This window comes from Podarcis gaigeae (genome assembly GCF_964106915.1).
Source record: "Podarcis gaigeae genome assembly, chromosome: 1".
NCBI classification, from domain to species: Eukaryota; Metazoa; Chordata; class Lepidosauria; order Squamata; family Lacertidae; genus Podarcis; species Podarcis gaigeae.
In genome coordinates, this window is record NC_139678.1 from 99949577 (window position 1) to 99972501 (window position 22925).

The following is a 22925-nucleotide window of genomic DNA, read 5'->3' on the forward strand; positions in this document are numbered from 1 at the left end:
TGTGCTGCTTTGTCTTAAGGTTCTAAACGGTCTGTTAATAAATGCACCATAGTAAGCAGGGTCATGTGTATTACTTCAAATGGATAAACAACAGCCCAGATTCAACTAACGAGTTGTTAATAATAATAATATAATAATAATTTATTATTTGTACCCCACCCATCTGGATGGGCTTCCCCAGCCACTCTGGGCGGGTTCCAAAAAATATTAAAAACCTCTACATCAAACTTTAAAAGCTTCCCTAAATAGGGTTGCCTTCAGATGTCTTCTAAAAGTCTGATAGTTGTTGTTCTCTTTGACATCTGGTGGGAGGGCGTTCCACAGGGAGGGCGCCACTACCAAGAAGGCCCTCTGCCTGGTTCCCTGTAACTTGTTCTAGCAGGAACTGGCAGTGCAATGGGGCTTTCTCCCTTCCCCTCCCCATGTGTCCCCCATCAGCTTCGGGGGCTTGGGAGAACTCCCAGAGCAGCATGCAAGGTGAGGAGAGGGCGAGTGTGCCTTCTAGGAAGCAGAAATACTTGTGCTAATGGAACAGTCCTTGTAATGAATTCACCACACCACGTGTGTTCTGTGCCCCTGGTCAGATTATAGGAAGTGCTAGCCTCCTATCTAAGGTGAGGAACCTGCAGGCCTCAAAATGTTGCTGCACAGCAACTTCCATCATCCATAGCTGTTGGCCGTATATGTGAAAGGCTGCACCTGTTAAAATTCCCAACAAGTGGAAAGAATTGACTGAGGGTATCTGCAGTCCATCACAGGGACAGATAGCAACTACTCTGGAGTAATGTTTTGGGGAAAATTCAGTTAATGATATAGTAAGCACAGGTTCTGAGCATCTAAAAGATTTCACTGATGAGTAAAAACATATATGTTTAAAAAGTGCTTTATGTAATTTTGTGACATATGCCTAAACATAAACAAGGCTCCAAGCAGCGGCAATGAGAAACATTTTGTGGGATCCCCTCCCTGCACCCCAATCCCTTATTCACCTTCTTAATGTAGATGTCCACTGCAGTCTGTTAGATGTCTAAATAGTTGAAAGTTGCACTCAGATGTTACAGGTGGTGTGTGGTTTATAGTTTTAGCCATTCTACACTGTACACTGCTTCATCCACAGTGTTAACAATAGTACATATTTCTTCCGTCGTCTTCTAATTATTGTTAACTTCAGCAAGCACCATTGCAAAATCCATCAAAAATGAGTTTTCACAGCAGTGCTTTATGTGGCCATTGATTTTCTCTCGTGTGGTTTTTCTTCATGTGCCTTGTTCTCGGTGACCCTGAGACTCAGCTTTGTTCTGGACTTGTAGCCCATGGCAGTAAAGTGGGGGAGATGAGGCATGAGCTGAGATGTAGAGCATGCATAAAGGAGGAGACATGTAAAAACTGAAATGACATGGCAGCTGAAACATCTTGTTGCTCATCCGGGTTGCATGTTTGAGGAGAGAATGGGAAGTAAATTGTGATATGCAACTGAATAACAGCCGACAGGGTGGATGGTTTTAAGGTATGTGGATGCTCAATCACATAGCGCAGGCAGAAGGCCAAAGGACAAGGAGCTGTTGGGTGTCCTTACAGTCAGATTGTAGCCTTATAGCCTAAAAAGACGAGGAGGCATTGATTTACAAAAACACAAAACACAGAGCTCATCTAAACTCCGGAAAGACAGAGAGCACCAGGCTTTAAAATGAATTTGACATGCTGTTTTATAACAATTTGAAATTCAATAGCTGTCATATGTGACATAATATTTTTGCACCTTAAGTATCTAATTGTTATGTATGCTTGCTACTAATAATAATGGCACACCTGCCTCATGTCATAGGAAGCGTACATCAGTCACTGAAACATGCATGGCTTTGTGATTTTCCCATTAAGCTTGTAGCATTGTTTTTCAGCTCTAACCTAAGGCTTTGTCTGTACCAGCTATTGCACTTAAGTTGTTCCTAATAATAATAATAATAATAATAATAATAATAATAATAAATTTTATTTATATCCCGCCCTCCCCAGCCGAAGCTGGGCTCAGGGCGGCTAACAACAGTCAAAATAGTTCAACATTCTAAAAACATTCATTATAAAATTAATTAAAATCAAATTAATGGCAACCATCAAGCAAAATTCTGTGTAGGTTGCCAGAGGAGGGGGTCAGGCTGCGCCCTGACCAAAGGCCTGGTGGAACAGCTCTGTCTTGCAGGCCCTGCGGAAAGATGACAGGTCCCGCAGAGCCCTAGTCTCTTGTGACAGAGCGTTCCACCAGATTGGAGCCGCGGCCGAGAAAGCCCTGGCTCTAGTTGAGGCCAGCATAACCTCTCTCTGGCCTGGGATCTTTAGGATGTTTTTATTTGCAGACCGTAAATTTCTCTGTGGGGCATACCAGGAGAGGCGGTCCCGTAGGTACGAGGGTCCTAGGCCGTATAGGGCTTTAAAGGTTAAAACCAGCACCTTGAACCTGATCCTGTACTCCACCGGGAGCCAGTGCAGCTTGTATAGTACTGGATGAATATGATCTCACAGCGAAGACCCCATAAGGAGTCTCGCCGCGGCATTTTGCACCCGCTGGAGTTTCTGGGTCAGTCTCAAGGGCAGCCCCACGTAGAGCGAGTTACAATAATCCAGTCTGGAGGTGACCGTCGCGTGGATCACAGTGGCTAGGTCAGGGCAAGAGAGATAAGGAGCCAACTGCTCCTAGGACTCACCTGTGTCCCAGGAGACCCTTGATCTGGCCTTTGTGTGTTTAAAGATGATGTGCAAAATCACAGGCATAACTTGCAAATGAATCCTCTGGCAACCGGAACTCTAGCCTGCTGCTTTAAAGGGCGGGTTGGAAGCTTTGTTGCTGTGCAGATTCTCTGAAGTGGGCACCTCCTGGTCTAGTTACTTTTACTGAAGTGAAGTATTTCCCTTTCCTAAACACAAAGTAATTAGACCACATTCTGCTTATGAAATTACCGGGAGGAAAGGAACCTGTTTGTTAAGCAGGCTGTAGGCATGCTCAGGCCCGAACACACAAATGCTCAAACTGTGAGGGGAGGGGGCTCCCAATCACTGAGCCATTTCTGAAAGCATTCAGCTACGTGTGCTGAACCTCCCTTCAGACCACCATGTTAAAGGCCCAGTGGTCTGAGGAGGCTCCCACACACTTAGAGACAGGGATTGTATGTATGCCCTCATCCATGCTTTGAGCACTTGTACGCACATGAATGCACATGAATGCCTGACCACAAGTTGTATAGCACGAAAAGTTCCAGCCATCTTTTGCCTACCTGAAACAGCAGGCTGCAAGGCCTATCTATTTGCAGTTTTATTTTTAAGCATCTGTTCTAGCATGTCAGTTCTGGAGTTTTCTTTAGCCAACATTCACAGGATTTATCACTATAGGAAATGTCTACCTTTGATTCATTCTCAGTGGAGAAAACCCAGAAGAGCCATAATTGGGAGTGCTACCTTGGATATGAAGAGGACTGCACCTGCTGTTCCAATGGCCTTGCCCTTGGAAGCGCAACTGGTGCAAACAGTCCTAACTGATTAAGACTACCCCTGAGTTGAAGACTACAATCCAAGGCTGTTTGTCGCACAGTTTTGAGGCACTTATTCATTATGGTCCAAGCCACTGAAGGGGCCACGTGCCCTTCTTCACACACAGATAATTGGAACGAAAACAAAACAAATGTGATGCTGTTGCTGAGCACACTATCTGAACAAGCTGTCTCAGTAGAAACATCAAGGTACTAGGCAATATCATCACATTTGAAATGAATTGACTATCCACCTTGTTTGCTTTCCAGCTTTCCTAATTTATTGGCTGTATTTGTTTTTCTTATCTATCCTGTGACATACAAGGAAATGGAGAAAGAGATAGAGAAATGGCTATTCCCCAGGTTGGGGTTTTCTTGTTTGCTTTTTGTCAATTTACTTTTGGCCCTTTTTTCATTTATTATATTGTTCTCAGAAGTACTTTAAGAAACTTTAGACCTTAAAATTATAATAAAAAGATGTATTTCACAAAAGAAAACTTAGCCCTCAGACAGTTCTCTGCGGAATAATAAAACAAACATTTGCCCGCATCCAAAGCCCCTTCGTGAAATGAAACCGAATGCTGAGAAGGAATCCCATGACCTTCACAAGCAGGAGAGCCTCTTCAATTTAAAGCAAAAGAAACAAAAATATTGCCCTGCTTTAAAAATGCCACAGTCGTCTTTAATTAATTACTCAACTCTGAATGAGACACTTTTTGCTGTTGTTGTTTATACTTACAAATATTTTGATCAGGACTAAATTTAAAATGTGTGTTTTGTGAATAAACTTCCTTGGCTGCTCTTTCTTTATTGGTGCCATAATTTTGACTTATGGGTATTTTGATCCTGTGTAGAGGCTAGCTGCGGCTGCATGATGATAATCTAAATTATAGTCTGATTTCCATTCTAGCAGCTTTCTCCTCCCCCACCCCCAACAATCACCTTAGTTTCAGGCAGTCATCTTTGTGATAATAGAGGTATTGATAGAAAGAGCTATTGAAAGCATTCTCCTTTCTATAGCTTTATCATTGTATTAGATTTGTTTGTTTGTTTGGAAATGGTATGCCGCCTTTGAGACTTTTACAACAGAAAGATGGTATATAAATATCTTAAATAAGAAATCACAATTTTTTGCTTGGCATCCTAAGTACGCACAGTTTTGATTAATTGCAACACAGCACACAGTGTTAGCATAGAGGAAGGACTTCCTGCAGGAGAAAAAGTGATCACTTACAATATTTTGCAGGCTGCCCATCTAAACCCATCATTGCCTGGCACCTACACACTAAGGGCAAGGTTCCAGCGAACTTGTGAGTGGGCAGCATGCCATCTGAACAGATGGGCATGGAAGTAGGCAGCCAGTAGACCATGTATGTGCATCAACTGTGGGTGTTGAGGGCAAGATTCCCAATGGAGAGTGTCCAAACAGCTGTCTGGCCTGAGCCAACATGCCTACGACCAAGGAAGAGTGCCATCCCTAAATCCTGCTGAGTTGGATTAACCTTCAAAAAATAAAAATTGCTTCTGCAGTAGCATAAGGTGAGCTTTTGGCTTGTTTAAATCTGGGAGAATGAATTAGGCAGGCGAGATAAAAAGAAGCACTAATGAAGCATCCGCTAGAGGGGAATAAATATAGGGCAAGGAGTATTAAAAATACCACTAACACAAGGGCATTTCTCAGTATATATTAGCCAGCAGTTTGTAGCATTCTTGTTAACTCTTCAGCTCCCAGAATGGTAAAAACTTTCAAAAAGGGCAACATTCTAGCAGAACTGAAACACCCTTCTGGTGGAGCTATCTCATTTTCCAATGTGTCATTTTAAATACACTGGGAATGTTGTTATGCCCTATTCTGCAGCTCTAGTTGTATGCAAGTATGAATGCATGCATAAGAATGTGAATACTATGGATGTACTTCAATTTATGCCTGCAGTTCTCAGCCCAGCAAATGAGTTGTCCTTAGCTAGATCACTTTATTAGTATCTAATTGTTTGATATAACAGGACACAATGGGAGAGAAAACTGCTGCTGCTTTTGCCAACAGCTTTGGTATTGGACTTGGACCTGGGGAAACCACTCTTCATATTCTGTTCTTGATGGTCTTTGAACTTGATGGTTCTTTAACTTCCGTTAGCTATCTGTAAAATGGGAGTTACTGTGACCTGTTTTTTAAAAGATGAGTTAAACATTTTGAAACATGCTATATTAATGCTTATTAAAACTCAACTAATAAACCAAATGAGAACCTCATGTGTATTGCTTTAAGCCACATACAAGAAGGATGTGACAAAAGAATAGCAGTGTTTCATAAAAGGAATGAATTGAGTCAGGGAACTAAGAATATAGCTTATCATTTTGTTGTAACTAAGATAATAAAAACAAAATATGACCCCTGGCCTATATAGTCTAGTATCCTGTTCCCCAAAGTGGCCTCTCATGTCCCTTCAGGAAGTCCACAGGCACACATGAAAACCATAGGCTCTTCCTTTCTGTTGCCCACTTCCACCAGCTATTATTCAGTGATCAATAAGCTTGGGCTCTGAATTTGACCAGTCCCTTAGGCCATCTAAGATATTAGCCACCATCCCATCTTGCAGAAGTGAATTTCAAAAATTATGTGCTGTATCATCAGACGTATACCCTAATTTTCCTTTAGAAAGTACAGAGCACATAAGCACCACAACATTAGGTGTTCCCAGATCATTAAATGTGTCCACCATGTATCGCTCCTTTTTATAAGTTGACCCAATCTTATAGGAGAACCTATTGATTTATATGTATACCCCCAACCTTATGGCTTTAGTTGCAACAGCAACCAAAATACAAAGTAAGCCATTGCCCTGATTCAGCTATTGTGACATGGCACATTAGGAGCAGTTCTTCTTTCATGCAGTCATCCAGAGGGTCACACAATATTCTGAAAAACTAGTCAGATCTAGACATCTGGCACTTGATTCTGCTGAGGTTTGCTAGGACAATTAACATACATAACAGTGCAAGCAGATCAATAAGGCTGTAACATGCATCTACATACAGATGTGCTCCAAGCTATGTAATCCAATTAATCCATGGTATGAAGTAAGGTGCATAGAAGGTGCAAGTGAGAATGTATACACTAACTAAAATATATTGGACCGCTGCTCAAGGTTTTCAATCCCTTGCGGGGTTACTCACAAGCAATGCTTGTTGTACAGGACTCTAAATCAGGGCTCTGGTTCAGTGCAATATGGGTGCAATAACACATATTGATTTTCCTTTATTTAAGATATTATACTGCTCATTATCCAGATTAAGTTGGGACTGTTTATAATAAATTTCATTGATATCTTGCAGGATTGGGAGGGAAGTACCTTCATAGGCTTGAGTATGAAGGAAGGCTCTCTTACTCTGTTAAAAGGTCTATAAGGTTTTGATTTATAACTGAACTGAGGGTCAAGGCAAGCAAAGCCATTATCATCATTCTTACACACACTAGGGAACTGAACTGTGTACAGAGGGCAGTGTACTTAAAAGGAGACATAAGGAAGGAGAATGTAACACAGATCTGTGTTGTTGTTGTTTTTTTAAAATCTGACGTTTACAGATTCAAACAAAGGAATGTGATATAGTACTCAGATAGTAAATGTACAGTCCAGCTTCTTTATTAAACAATGTGTGGCTAAAAGTTCTAGTTCGAAGCAGGAGTGAAAGCAACTTCCTTTTACTTGTTCTACTTAAGGACCCAGTATTAGCCCACTGCAACATCACTCTTTTTCACTGGGAGCTACTTCCTTGTTTCAATAACCCTGGTAGCCCTCATTTTTGGAACATGTTGCAGTTGTGTTCTGATTCTTGGTAACCCTAAGTTACATGCATTTGTTCCATTTTGCTTATCACAAAGCTGTTCGCCATAAAGTTACATTGTCAACCCTTGGTTTACTTCAGGATAACTGGCATATTTTTGCAGAAATTCTGCCTTTGCAGAAACTGACAATGACTTCATTCCTGGATGCTAGGAGAAATCTAGCAGTATTGTTATACCCTTTAGCTAACTTGGGGGGAGGGGGGAGGGAAGAGGGGAAAGTTGCTGAGGTTGAATTTAACAAAACCAGATTTGCCCATAGACTTGCAAGCGCTTAGTGTGTGGACTTTTTAATGCTTCAGGTGACATTGCTGCTGACTGAAGAACGTTCATCAAATCATAAAACTGCTGATAAGCCAGCTTTCCCGAAAAGGAACCTTCTGAAGGTTTCTCAGACTTTCTTAATACTTGAAGCTTAGTGGAAATGATTGAGATTATTACAATATGTGGTGGAAGATGGGAGAGATCCCAAGGGTTTGACCATGCACTATCCCTTATGCCCGAATCTTAAAATATCATACCTGCTTGGAGTGTTAACAGCACAACATTATTGTTAACATGAGTGTGATATAATTTTGGGGTCATTACACTAGCACAGTGACATTGGCAGGCCTCATCCTAAGTACTCATATGCTAGACCAACAATTCTTCAGATTAGATTATTAGTCTGTGGGAAATTGTCATTTTTCTATCTTTCTTTTTTCTAGTATCAACATCTATACATAGCAGTGCCAATACATTGTCTAAAATGGATATACTATATTAGAAAGGTGACACACTGATATATAAGCATAGTGTACTTTTCCTTCATTGATATGTGCATAATTTTTATTGATTCTCATGATAGCTCTTTGAGGGAGGTCACTAATATTCCTTTTTAAGGACTGCCCACAATGTTATAACACTTTTCACTTTTCACTCATCTGTTGAAATCAAGAATACACAACATACGCCTGTGTGTGTGTGAAGAACGTCCAATTTTCCCTCGGCTTAAAATTGCAGCGTTAAAGTGCTTCACTTTAGCTTGATCACTCCCAACGTATTCTCTTTGAATCACTGATGGAGTATCATTTATTGACCCCCAAGGAATGCTGGGAGGTCATTTTCTTTCATTCTGGGTAGAGAAATGATCTTACAACTTTATCTGGTATGTTATATGTAAAAGTATAATTAAGAGTGGGGATCTTTGAGAGAATAAAAATGATATAGACCTGAATAGTTTAGATAGGGATGTTGCAGCATGAATATTAGCACCAGATCTGTATAACATTAAAAGATATGGAGTGGGGAGATAAATGGAACTAATTTATTTTGAATTTACACACATGCCTCAGTTTGTATTAATATTAAAGTTCTATCCAAAATCTAAATGGAAAGTCTGACATCTTAGAAGTTCTCTCAACAGCATCAGCAAATCATTCTTGTTTACCCTACATGCTAATAAAACGGGAGCATGACACTCCTGAAAACAAGATTGCAAAATACAGAAAATGTGGTCTGACATTTTTTTCTCCCCAAAGGAGGGACTGCCACTAACGAAAGTATTTCTTATGAAGGCTCGATTGCTTAAGATGCAGAATATTAAGAGAGAAAAACACTTTAGGACACAGCCATGTCACCAGCTGTTACTCATTTCTAATGAAATTGTTAAGTGATATTCCTCATAAATAGGTCAGCGAAACTTTTGAATCACAGAGACTGTTTTATCTGTTTTCTCTGTGAAACGTTGGTATTAAATTTAGAATGGGTAATTCATTAAGCTCATTAGCTATCACTGGGAGAGTAGAGCACTTTCTAAGATGTAGGTTTCAGGGCTTAAAACGTTAGTGCTTACAAATAAACATGAAAGCAGTGTGTGCCATAAAATATGGGATCATAATATTTTAAAGTATATTTTGAGGGAGGCCCTCTGGATTAATTATGAACATTTTGTAGAGTCCGACATTTACATATAAACAGCATATATTATGGCTTCTTGTTAACTGTGTTTTACTATGAAAGAAGACAGGGAGCCTAGTTAAAAAACCAGTCAAAATTTACTGATTATTTCTGTTTTGGATAAAAATAACACATTTCTTTATGTGTTTCAGTCCCACATGGCAAACTGTGGTTCCTTTTAAAACAAAGCACAATTAAAATCTACCAAGAAATAGTTTCTTATTTTGGTTCACTTACATAAAATGATAAGGAGGTAGCATCACCTCCACCCTTCAGGCAGATCAGTGCCTGGATGGGAGGCCAGGACCTGTGCCATGGAAGAGAAGTGAAAGATGTAAATGTATTAATAAATAACTTAGAGCAAAGCACCTCTGATTCTTTCCCTCTTTCCTTAAATTTCATTGACATATTTTAAATACATATGGTAAGCTCTTTTTTTTTGGGGGGGGGTGGAGAGAGCATAATCCACAAATAGAAAAGAAGGTGCTAAATTACACAAGAGCTTCCATAGCAGGAACTCATATGTGTAGCACTAGGGAAGGAAGAAGAACCTACCTGCTGCTGTCACAGCTGCCAACATTGCAGGCAGGTAAAATGTAGTGGAGGTGATGAAGTTGGGGGAAAGCGAGGAGATAACGGGGCTGGGAATGATGCTTTTCTCTCAGTGGCAATTGGGAGAGCAATTGCATCTAACAAAGCTTGTAACTGGGCTTGGAAATAACCGATTGCCCAACCTTTTCAGAAATGTTTTCAGAGTCCATCTGTGACTTGAACTGAGAGGTATTTGACTATCTCAAAACAATACCGACCGACTTTAAAGAGTTATTGAAAGGGTTACTGAGCAGGCACATTAAACACGGAATTATTATTACTAGAGGTAGCGAGGGATAAAATGTTATAAATAAAGAAGGCCGCGTGTCAGTGTTATTAGCATGCAGATTCTTAGCACTTAGCGCAGAGCAAACTGCGTATGTTCTGTTAAGTTACTTTCAATCGACCCTTCCTTGTTCAGCATTGTTTGATTTGATGCTAGCAGGTTCTAACTTGTAAATGAATGCATTTTCAGATATCCCGTCATAGAAGGAATCATTCCCAACACAATTTAACACTTTCTGAGTTCATCAGCCCACTGGAGCAAACGGTAAGCAATTGTATTACAGAATTTACAATTTATTGATGTAGTTCTTTACTTCAGATTTCATTAATCAAAATGTAATGCATGTTTTTTGGAGGGTAAGTACTTAGGGCTGCAGATGCCTCAATATATTAATAGGGTGAAGAGAACTAAAGATTTGGGGGAAGGTTGGTTAAACAGTGAAAAGAATAATTTTGGAATCTACAAACCATTGTGGTGAATGATATACAATTTCAATTACCCATTAACTCAAGAAAATTAAAGCTGACATTTCAGCAATACTAATAGATATTTATTACATTATGACATTGCTTATCCAAAAATGGATGTGTTTAGCAAAATGAATAAAATCAAGAGAAAATGCTAGGCATGAAGTTGCTTTCTGAAGAGTTTGCCACTCAGTGAGGAGCAGGGATAAACCTGTAGAAAACCTGTAGAAAAATTAGTCCTGGTGTGTTCCCCGTTTCCACTTGCACTATGGTTCCTAAAGTAGATGAGAAACTCTCAGATAGAGGTAAGTCTGGATTTGCTGCCAATGTGCGCCCAACTCTGTTGTTCTGCTGGCACAGCATGTCTGCAGTAGCATGCTGGTCCCAATTAGTTGGCACCACCATGCCAAATCCCAAGAATGAACCCGCATGCTTGGTTGGCTCCCTAGTGGTGTGGCTGAATAGAGAGAAAGCTTCTTCCCTCTGGTTCATGCCTAGGCAGTCTTTGCCATCATCACCTTCTCCATCCTCCCTCCAGTACAGCACAGCTCAGCAAATATAGTGAAATTTGAAACACCTAAAATTTGAATAGCTAGATGATGAAAGTGACTTTAACTGAGAGAATGATTTTTGGAGGTAGGGAGGGCAAACTGATTCTGTTGATATTCTGCTAAATCTAAGAACTATAGCCTGCTCTGTCAGAGAGAGTACAATCCCATCCAGGGCAGATAATTTCTTGGGTACTCCTGTCACGCATGGAGCCTCTGACTTGCCAGGATTCAAACTCACTTTATTTTCCTTCATTCAATACACCAAATTCTTTTTGCATTTGTTTTACAACTCTACTTGTTAATTCTGACTCTTGTGTTCTTGCAAGTTTTAATTAATAACTATTTTACTTGCAGTTTTTATAGAAGTGGGCCTCTCTATTAATTTCAGAAGAAGAAACCCATTTCCAGTCGTGCATCCTTTTTATGTACCTAGAACCTCCCCTTCCTCCTCTCAAGGACGTAAGAGGCATACAATCAAATGTTGCCACAATGATGTGGGAACTGATTCTCCGTGGTACACCTCAGCGACTCTCCAGTAACATCTATATTGAGGAACCATGGGATGAGTGCAAATCCTTCTCATATAAATGTTGCCTGGTCCCTTGGAGAACAATGTGGCCTTGGAAAGTCACTATGTCATTGTCCATACTCACATGGTTCCTCAATATAAATATTACCCAAGAAGAGTATATAAAACAAGTCCACAGGTCAATTTCTACCATACTGTTGCACTTATGTATGAATTGGGCCATGGAAGCCTTTGTTGACAGTAGTGCTCTGTATATGCACAGAAACTTCTTGCCAGCAAGATAAAATTCTTCTACGGGTCTAACTTCCAAACCTCAGATCTAGATTGCAGTTGTCACCATCCTCCTATGAATTCTTTGCTTTCAGGTAGATGTTCAAGGCCTCAGAATGTGAACTGTATGAGAGAGAGCTCAGAATTAACTATTTAGCAGATGTTTATTTGTATAAATAACAAATAAATATCAAACTAAGTTTTTGGATCAGTGCAGTATGGTTTATGGTGTGAATTTATTTGTTGCTTTGCTTTTACGGAGAACCTTTCAAATAGGAGATCTCATCTCCTGAACATTTTCCTAATCTAGGAAATTCATCCACCCTCTACACTGGCCTCCACCCATTTAGCTGACATATCCCAACTGCTCCTTCCTTCCCCAGCATCCTGCCCTCCAATAGATTCCTCTTCCCTCTTACCATAACATTCCATTCTCCAGGCAATTCTTCCTCCTATCCAGTCATGCTCCAGTACACAGACCTTCTTTAAAGCAATGCCCCACTGCTCTCAGTAAGACTTCTGAATAATTTTTTATACCGACTTCATAATTTTTTTCCTTGCCATTATGTAAAATATTCAAGCACACAGATACCCTCTATAGAGATATTGCATGGCATAGTCACGTAGATGCATTAACTGCATGAAATATGAACAAGCATAAAGCAATAAAAGCATGTTATTTTATCCTTTCCTTCGCCCCTATACAGAGTCCTTGAATTCTTCTGCCTTATTTCTGTGCTTGTTTATGTTCAGGGCTATTGCTCCCTCAACCTTTCTTCATCTAGAAAGGTGCAGGAACAGTACAGCTAAAAAACAACACCCCCAAACAAATGATGGATATTTATTGAGGCAGAAAAGATAGCAAGTGCTGTAAGGACATTTCATGTTCAGTAATCTCATGCCATCCATCTGTGGAAGGAAGGGAACGATAACCTGAATCCTCCTGGAAGGATTGTGATGAAGACATTTGAACAGATGCTCACCAATGCGAAACACACGTGTCTTTCTGTGGTGCAGTTTTGACGTAATGTTTCCAACCTCTGAGGCCAGGTCATGTGTCAAAGGTTCAAAGAAAAGGACTGTGGGAAGAGAGCATGTAATTCTGTGGCTCACTGCCTCCTCACTGTTACATCTGTGTCAGCCCAGAGTTGCAATTTCTGGTTGTTGCCTGTTTCCATTGGAATAAACTACTTCGGCAAGAGGGGGAAATGACCAAAATTGGGATCTGTTTCAGAGAAACTAATCTGAAGCTTGGATGGTAAACAGGAGCCATCTCCAATTCACATTTTAGCCAGGGGAAAATAACTTCCTTCCTTGTACGTATCCTGGCAAGAACAGTGTGCATATGTAAGGTACAGAATGAGAAGGGGAACAGGCCAGATGTTTGCTATAATCTTGGTGCCATGGGGTGGGAGAAGGCTGGATGATTTATATGAACATGATCAAAAAATCCTTGCATTGCTTTATGGAGCAACAACCTGATTCTGAGTGGAGCAACAATCTGTTTATTGAGGAACAGTTCTTTGGGTGATCCATTTTTTTCTTCGGCATTCAGTACTGAAAATATGGTCCAACATACACAAATCTATGTATTAGTACCTATAGCCTGTGCTTCCAAAAATTTCAGGAGCTCATGAAGAACGTGTGTTATGTAGCATATGCGTTGCCCAACATGTTCCAAAATCTCAGCTGTTCATAAAAATGCAGAGTATGCTCCTGATACTGTAACATACGTTTTTGTATTTATATTCCAAAATTTGGCTTACATATAATGAAAACAAACAATATTATATATGAATCTTTTATGGACTGTTTGCATATTTTAATTAAAAAGTGTATTTTAAACTTAATAACTTATTTTATGGCAATAGATAACCTTATATAAAATTGTGCAGCAGTGTAATAAAATGCCTGCATGTCTAAGCCAGGCCTGAATAACTGAAGTGACCCACTGTAGTTGAATGCAGCACACAGGTCCAGTGTTGTAGCCTGCTAGTAGGCTGACAAACTCCTTGTTTTGGCAGTCCTGGGGAGAAAAAGCCAAGGAATTTATCAATAGGTTTATTGAGGCTTTGGAGAACCACCACACAGGGCTGGTGGCTCTGTCTAAGTTCGTAAATTGTGCAGACCTGGATTCAAATATAAGCAGAGGTGAGGTAGTAGTCCAACCAATGTGGCGTTAATTTCTGTATCCTATCTTGTTTCATGGGTTCTGGGCAGTCTCAAGCCCTATATTCTGCACCTGTTCAGACCAAAGTTCAGAATCTTCTAGGCCACTATGAGAAATTTCATATGGTGGCTTGTAGCTATCCACTGTAGGATCCTAGGGCAAGTGCTTCTACCGGTGGGTACTGCTAAGATACATGGCTGCTAGCTGCTGCTAAAGGATGCCTTTTGCTTTTCCCGGCCCTTCACTGATACGTTTTCTTGCAACATTTCTGTTTTCATTTCTGTTCATTTTTTTAAGACTTTGTAGCAAGCCCTTCAACACATAATACCTGCCTTAGCTGGGGAGCACAGCTCAACTAGGTTTAAGCTGCATTTGTGAACATATATTAAAACAATTGGGTGGGAACTAGTTTCTTTGGCAGTATGCCAGTATAGGGAAACCTGAAAGCACAAATAAGAATTTAGGATATGTTTGTTCTTTATTGCAGGTAATCAAAGAAGGGTGTCTTCTAAAAGCTAAAATTGCAGATGGAGGCAAGAAGCAAAGGTATGAGGCAATAACCAAAACTTACAGTATAAGCAAAAGTGTTAGAAAGCTCATTATCTCTTGAAGGGGTAGCTATAAGAGCCTGACTTGCAGACTAAGCTCAAAGTATCATAGTAATTTCATAAGGTGACATCATATGGTACACAGAATTCATGGGTCTTTCTTCTGTATTATAAATTAGGAAGCGTAATATATTTCTATGTTATTAATCTGCAGCAAATACATAGTTTAAGAACATTGGGGTTCGATTATGGTAAAAGTTTCACAAAATAATGTATTTTATCCATTGGGTGCCTTTTTTGTTTTTAAAGTGATTTCAGTGGAAGCAGAAACAAGATACTGATTCATTATCTTTAATTGTAGCAATTCTTTTTTTTGCCCTGGGAACTTGCTAGATTTTCATTTTCTTAAGTTTTAACCCTCCCAATGTTGTTGTTGTTTTAAAAAGCCCCCAAACAGAGTCCTTTAAAAAGAAAAGAATTAAACTGGGGAATCTTTTAGAAATAAGTGCATCCTGCTGTGTTTTCATAATAGGTGCTGTATTAGCAAGCTGCAGTTCTTGTGCCACTTCTGCCCTCAGCCTCAGGCAGAGGACTTGAAACTGGCAGTGGCAAGCACATGGATCACTCTGCCCAGACCGTAATTTGAGGGGAAGGGAAATCGTTGCTTTTCAAACTGGAGGTGGAAATGTCATTAGTAATTAGTGATTATTGAGTGTAGAAAATATATTGGGATTCAGAGGCTGGATTAGCAGATTTTTGAGGCAACTTCAACTCAAAAATTCTGTGTCTGGAATCTGGATTGTCACGGCTGCATTTCTTCATAGTGACTGTGGTAATTTACAGCTGATTTCACTGTATTTACTTTCTGAGGCCGTACAGTCTTATGGACATATGGTATCTTAGTTTTCACTTGGAGAATGGAGTGCAGGAGGCAGGTAGCTATCTCTCTGAAGAGTTAAGTTTTTACGTAGAGCACCATTTTCATGTCAGGAGACCCTTTCGAACAACCAACTCTGCAGGAAAAACTGAAGTAGTATTGTTCTGTGAGAAGACTGTAGTACCAGAGTAAGTGAACACTTAAATTGGTTTATATAGTCACTAAACTCCTGGGTTATCACTTGGGTCGAATAACCTTTTTCTAATGAAGGAGTAGCCACCATTGTTCTCTCCCAACTCCCATCTTCAACCATTGACTATACAGGCTGGGGCTGGTGGGTCCAAAATTGGCACTGTATTGAGTGCCCCTGTTCTAATCAAATGACTGCTCGACCATTTTATTTATTAATTGCATGTATTTTACCTTGCCCTTTGTACACGTAAAGCTTAGGGTGGGAATTTGTCCTTCTCCTCCCCCCCCCCCCACAAGAGCCTCAAAGGATAAGGAAGGGGAGTCACTCAGTGCAATCCGTGTGGCTGAGAGGAGCTTGAAGCTAGTCAAGCAACTCAGCCCACATGAATCTTAACTCAAGACTTCATCCTATTCCAATAATCTTTAGGGCAGCCAGATGAAAGAGAGGGAGCACGCCTGCTGAAATTCTCGTTTACACACAACTATTAAAGGTGTATGAGCCCTTTTCCTTATTTGGATCTGGCCCCTCTGTGAAGAAGTGAAGCATGTCTGCAAAATTAAATGTTGCCTAAATCTGCTTATGCTATTTTTGAGAATGCTTTTGCCATTTATACAAAATAAAAGGTGTGTGAAATCTATTAGTAACTCTTCATGCCCAGTACAGGAAAACAATGCCTGATCTTCCTGCTCCTGTGGTTAAACATTGGGGGGGGGGGGCAGAAATGGAGGTGTCATAATTTTTGTTATAAACCTAGAATTACCCACTTAAACTTAAGTCCCTGCTTCTCTAAAAACATATAGCAATCAATGCAAACTGTGTTGGTCTTATAGTGTGCTGCCATCAGGTGTCCATTTGCCAGAATGCAAATACAGTGGTCACAAGGAGAAAGCTGTAGAAGTTCATTGCTTTCAGTTTACAAAAAGCTGCTTGAAGTTTGACATTATGTTTTATGCAGCTGTGTAGTTCATATTTATCTTTTTGCATGAAAAGAGTTTACAGGTGTTCTATATCTGAGAGTTGCAGGGGTTTTTTCTCTCTCTCTCTTGCATCGTTTTGATGCAGCATTCTAACTGATTTTGTCTCCTTTTAATCTGTTGCTAAACTGTCATGTTGGGGCCACCAGACAAACCTCAACATGGTGTCATTCTTTAAAATGTATTTAATCAATTTTGTTAGGTTAACTTTTATTTCAAAAAAAACCCCAAAATTTTACTGGCAATCCAAAGATCAAAAGCTGCAGTCACACCATCTGTCCAGCTGTATATTTTACCTTTTGCTGAACTGATTTTTTCTAAGACAGAAAAAACCCCACCCCTGACTCTATATGGAATTGTATGTATATTTCATAATGCTAAAGACATGTATTTCTACATAAATGTTAGCAATACTAGAGTATGCTGTCCTTTGCATGTGATAGTTCCATTTTTCTTTTTAACCCAGGGCAGGGGAAAATTTACTCCTCTGGATGTTATTTTACTATAACTCTCATCATTTGATACCACCAGCCATGCTGACTGGGGCTGATGGAAGTTGGAGTCTAACAACATTTGGAAGGTTCCAAGCTACCCTCTGCCTTAGTATCCCTCTTTTTCTTAACAAACCTCAAAGCTGGTGCTACTGATTCAGTTCACCTTAGCCTAGGGTACAATGCTTTTCGGGGATGCCCATCCACCCAATGAATACCAGTGCTCTGGAACCTTTTGCATAGAATACTATTTTGGAACTCCCCCCCCCCCCACCTCCGTGAATATGTACTTAAAAACAACAACTAAGGAAATGGTTTTTTTTATGTGCCAGTATTTCAGAAAACAAGAGGAAGTAATGCTAATGAAACTCATATATGACAGACAGAAATCTAAATGTAGGAAGTATGCCATGTCCATATGTCCATTCTTTAGGTAGGAATAGAAGTTCAGGCTAATGTAATCCTGACATTCATTACTTTAATATATTACTGAACTGGACTACAGAAACCCACTGCAGTAATACATGAACTGGATCTTAAAAACATCTAAGTTCTGGTGTTTGTTTCTGCCTTCCCACTTTGCAAAGTGGCTTCTACAGTGGTACCTTGGGTTACATATGCTTCAGGTTACATATGCTTCAGGTTACAGACTCCGCTAACCCAGAAATAGTACCTCGGGTTAAGAACTTTGCTTCAGGATGAGAACAGAAATCGTGCTCTGGCGGCACGGTGGCAGCGGGAGACCCCATTAGCTAAAGTGGTGCTTCAGGTTAAGAACAATTTCAGGTTAAGAACGGACCTCCAGAACGAATTAAGTACTTAACCCGAGGTACCACTGTACAGGACAGGATCTACATATTTAGTATGCATTAATCCTATTCAAATGATGGACCAGAAGTAAAATATCTGGAGTGGCAGTACTGATTGTCCCAGCTTTCTCAGACTGTCGCTGGATATATCTATTCTGCTTTTCAGTCTAAAGAAACAAATGAAAAAATTGTATCTGCTTACAAAATGACGACAAACCGTGATGGGCCTGGCTCTAGCAAAACATGAACCTTTGCATGGACTTCAGTGAAAGTGTTCTACTCATTATGCCAACTTGAGACACGAGAGAGAGCACAACTGTAAATCCCCTTACTTGGAAGTAAATTCATTTTAATTATTTCCACTTGTAGTAAATGGCAATATTCAAGCAATAGCAGTACATCTACTGCAGCAGAACTGCAGAGCCACCCTCCTAACACCAGAGCTGCTGCTGCTGACCTGGATGGGGTTGGGTTGGAGTGGTAGCCCTGAAGGGGCCAGTCTGGTGCTCCTTCCAGTACACCTGTGGTCCTGACCTTGCCACCTCCCAGCCCAGCAAGCCCACCATATGCACCACTACTGAAGCCAAGGCAGACTTAAATATATTTGTTTTTTTTTAAAGAATTTTATTAAGTTTTTCAATAGTTATATAAAAACAAAACAAGACAATAATAGAAAAACAGACAAAAGAAAAACAAGACAAAAAAAGAACAAGTATAATTTCATTCCCTTTTTTTCTTATACCTTACATTCCCGACTTCCCCATACCTCCCCTCTCTGTATTCCAATTTCTGTTATATTAATTCAGCAAATCCTTCCCCTTAATTTCGTTTAATTTTTAACCCTTCTTTTCTTACTACTTATCCAATCCGGCTGGAAACCCCACAATTTCTAAACCAACGTCATTCTAACATTCATTAATTTTGCAGTATTTCTTGAGATAGTCCTTAAATTTATTCCAATCTTCTTCCGCTGTCTCTCTCCCCTGGTCTCGGATTCTGCCAGTCATTTCTGCCAGTCCCATATAGTCTATCACCTTCATCTGCCATTCTTCCAAGGTGGGTAGGTCTTATGTCTTCCAATACTTTGTGATGAGTATTCTTGCTGCTGTTGTAGCATACATAAAGAATGTTCTATCCTTCTTTGGCACCGTTTGACCGACAATACCTAAGAGAAAGGCCTCTGGTTTCTTCAGAAAGGTATATTTAAATACCTTTTTCAATTCATTATATATCATTTCCCAGAACGCCTTAATCTTAGGGCACGTCCACCAAAGGTGGAAAAAAGTACCTTCATTTTCTTTGCATTTCCAACATTTATTATCAGGCAAGTGGTAAGTTTTTGCAAGCTTGACTGGGGTCATGTACCACCTGTAATTCATTTTCATAATATTTTCTCTTAGGGCATTACATGCCGTAAATTTCATACCGGTGGTCCACAACTTTTCCCAGTCAGCAAACATAATGTTATGACCAATGTCTTGTGCCCATTTAATCATAGCTGATTTCACTGTTTCATCCTGCGTATTCCATTTCAACAGCAAGTTATACATTTTTGACAAATTTTTAGTAATGGATTCTAACAATTCTGTTTCCAATTTTGATTTTTCCACCTGGAAGCCAATTTTCCTGTCCATCTTATAAACCTCCATTATTTGATAATAATGAAGCCAGTCTCACACTTTATCTTTTAATTTTCTCAAAACTCTGCAATTTCAATTTGTCCCCTTCTTGTTCCAAAATTTCCCAATATTTCGGCCATTTGGACTCCATATTAAGCTTTTTCACAGCTTTCGCCTCCATTGGCGACAACCACCTTGGGGTTTTACTTTCCAGACATTCTGGATTTAGAAGGTTTTAATAATACTTTTGGGTGGCATGCATATTTGTGGTATGACAAGGTTAAAGCACACAAAGCTTTTAAAAATCATATTGTCAGGAAAGCATTGTATAATGTCTGGATTAGATATAAAGATTTGCTTAAATACATTTGAGCCAATTGATTTCACTGGTTTATGTCCACTTAATTTTGTGCTGCATTGTGGCAAATCTTTGTAGTCAACAAGTTGCAAACGATGCAACATTATCATCTTTGAAATCCATTATAATTGCCTTCAAATGGTGAATTAAAGCACTTGAGCTCTAACATGGCTCACACAAGTCTGCAGATTGAATTTGATGGTAATTTCAAACAGGGCATCTTTCCCCATGAAATATGAGGTGATACGGCTGCATGAGACTACTACTGTCCCAAATAAGCTAAACATTTAAATCAAATCTTGCTATAAAGAGTTTAAGACTGAGGTGACAGCTTTAGCAGAATTTCACTTATTACACAGAGGCAAACTTGGTTTGCCAACAAAAGAAGACTCAGCAAGGAAGGCTCTCTAAGTGTATGCATCTATTATATGCATGGGTTTTTAAAAATACATATCGGATGTTTATATATATTCTTAAATGCTGTATATCTTTAAAAAATGCAAAGCATTAAGTAGTCCTATAGAACTAGTTTCTTCAGCTCTTTTGATAGCTCATTATCCTCTTTCCTTTATTCTTCTACTTTGTTTCATCCTGATTTCCTACCACTTGCTGTGCTGTGAATTGGTCTTGCAGTAGAGCAACCTAGAAAGCATAGTTGTCATAATCAGACTACTGAACCAGACTTGTAAATATAACTAAGGATAAAGCTGTAGCTGTTTGGACACAGCATCTGAGCTACCAAACCATTGGGCTAAACCCATGCAGTTGCAATTCTGTCAATATTAGAAGAGATGTACTGAATACTGTTTTGAATTTGGATTGTGCACGCCTGACTGCCCAGCTTGGAAAATCAAATAAACTTTATTCTAGCAGATGACCGTTATATGTAAATAGTTTGGAACCCTGGGCTCAGTAGTGCTGCTTGTGGTGGGGCTGAGCTGCAGGGGTTCCCCAGTCTAGTGGTCCTCCTGTTGCAATCATTATCCCCACACCACTGGTCTGCCTTCCTCCAGGCCTCTCTAGGTAAGCAGCAGTAATGGTTTCTGGAGTCCAGCCCTGATGCATCACATGTGCTTGGCCTGCAAAAGTGAATCTGTCTTTATGTACGAAGTAATCTATGTTTGCTTAATTGATCCTTTTTTAATAAAACTGTTGTTATTTCTTTAAAGGAAAAACTGGATGACTTCTTGGCTTGTTCTCACCAGTCAGAAAATAGAATTTTACAAGGAATCCAAGCAGGCAGCCGCGGCCAATCTGGTAAGCAGCTCACTTTCTTACGCCTTTTTCTTTTTCAGAAATGTTGTTGAACATAAAGTCTGGCATCATAAAAGAGCGCAGAACTATTAAGCCTTAGACTTCTAAGATCTGATGTAAGAGAATGACTCAATAAACTTTTAATCAGATGAGAGAGGAGGGGAAATAGAACTCAGCATATCTTTTATTAAGAGGTGCTTTTTGAAAATAATTGCAAAGTGAGACGGATGGTGAGTGGCTCTCCAGTAATGTGGAGGTAACACTTTAAATTAAGGTGCCAGTTATAAATGCTTTATTCTTATTTATGAAATGATCTCTAAATGCAACTACTTCCTCAAATAATGTATTATAAAGTATGTTATAAAATGCATTAGTAATAAATGCTTAACAGATGAGGCGATGAGAATCTGTTACAAAGGATATTATAAGACGTAAATTGTATTAAACCCTGTGTATGCATCTTTAATACATGAATTTAAGTTGCTATTGAGCTTGCTGTAAAGTGACTTGCATATCATAAATAATAATAAAGTAGTTATAAATGGCACCTTAATATAGGGTGTTACCAAAGAGCAAAACACTGTAAGTTAGCAAAGTGATTTTTATCTTCATATAAATGTGACATATTCTACATCTGGCTAACATTTCCTGAATATTCCTTATGACTCTATCTAATATAGTTAATGCACCTCAAAGTAGAATTCAGTATACTTTTGGGGAGGAAAAGTTCCTCGAGTGGAGACCTTTGATTGTAGCCTTCAGATATGTGACAGATATGTTGTACAAATAATCACGGCATGTTTCCCTTCAGTGCTAGCTGCTGCTGAGATTGAGCCTCCTCTATTCTGGACTCCGGAAAAACAGAGAAATCCATAAATTAGTGACACTATAGACTGAACAGGGAAAGGTTTGACAGAGCCCTATTGTGATGGCTTCCCAAGGCTTGATCAAACCTGCCATACCGTATTGGTTTGATGGGTGACCAAAAAGGTGCACTATATGACAGGAGTCAGAAACAATAAATAAGTTTAGATATGTTAGGTGATATGGAGCCCCCTGCTTGTTTCCTTGCTTTTTATTAGTTTGACCATTAGAACTGTGAGCTATAGGGAAGCTTGTCCTTCTCCTTCAATGGTTCATTATGGGAATGAAGGAGAAAATGTGTTGTATATCTCTTGCTGGTAATATGATAGGCTTTTATGCTGCAGTGATAACATAGTATGTTTCCATTTTCAAACAAAATGTGTATTAAGTGAAAATGGACTGGAACCTGAAGTTATACTGTCACACATTTGTTCATAAGATTCACATTATATTCTTAAATAACACTTGCCATATTAATTATGAATTTGCAGTTCTAGTACTCAGAATTCAAGATTGCTGCCTGGATCCTAAAATCCTTGGATTATTTAGATTGCACAGCAATCACAATTTGTGATCATCAAGCTGATACACAGGCCACAGAAGTCCTGCATTATGGCGTTCCAGTTGCTTAATTGTGCTCCTTTTGCAGTCCTAAAGTGGGCTGTGTAGTTTATCTATTTTGGTGTTTTGAGTGCCAGAGTATGGCTGGAGGGGCAAAATGATCCTCAAAAGTCTTCTTTTATTTCTGCGTGTTTGTTCCCTGATTGGCAGCTACTT

General features: G+C 39.5%; 1 protein-coding gene across 17 annotated transcripts in view; it reads left to right on the forward strand.

The window, feature by feature from the left end:
• ARHGAP15 (Rho GTPase activating protein 15) overlaps positions 1–22925 on the forward strand; it is a 383495-nt gene that overhangs the window by 31509 nt on the left and 329061 nt on the right. For all 17 annotated transcript variants that reach the window (XM_083710978.1, XM_083710987.1, XM_083710980.1 and 14 more), the window contains 3 exons: positions 10364–10438; positions 14649–14707; positions 21200–21287. In XM_083710978.1, the coding sequence (XP_083567104.1) occupies positions 10364–10438; positions 14649–14707; positions 21200–21287 (222 nt within the window). The remainder of the gene's footprint in view (positions 1–10363; positions 10439–14648; positions 14708–21199; positions 21288–22925) is intronic.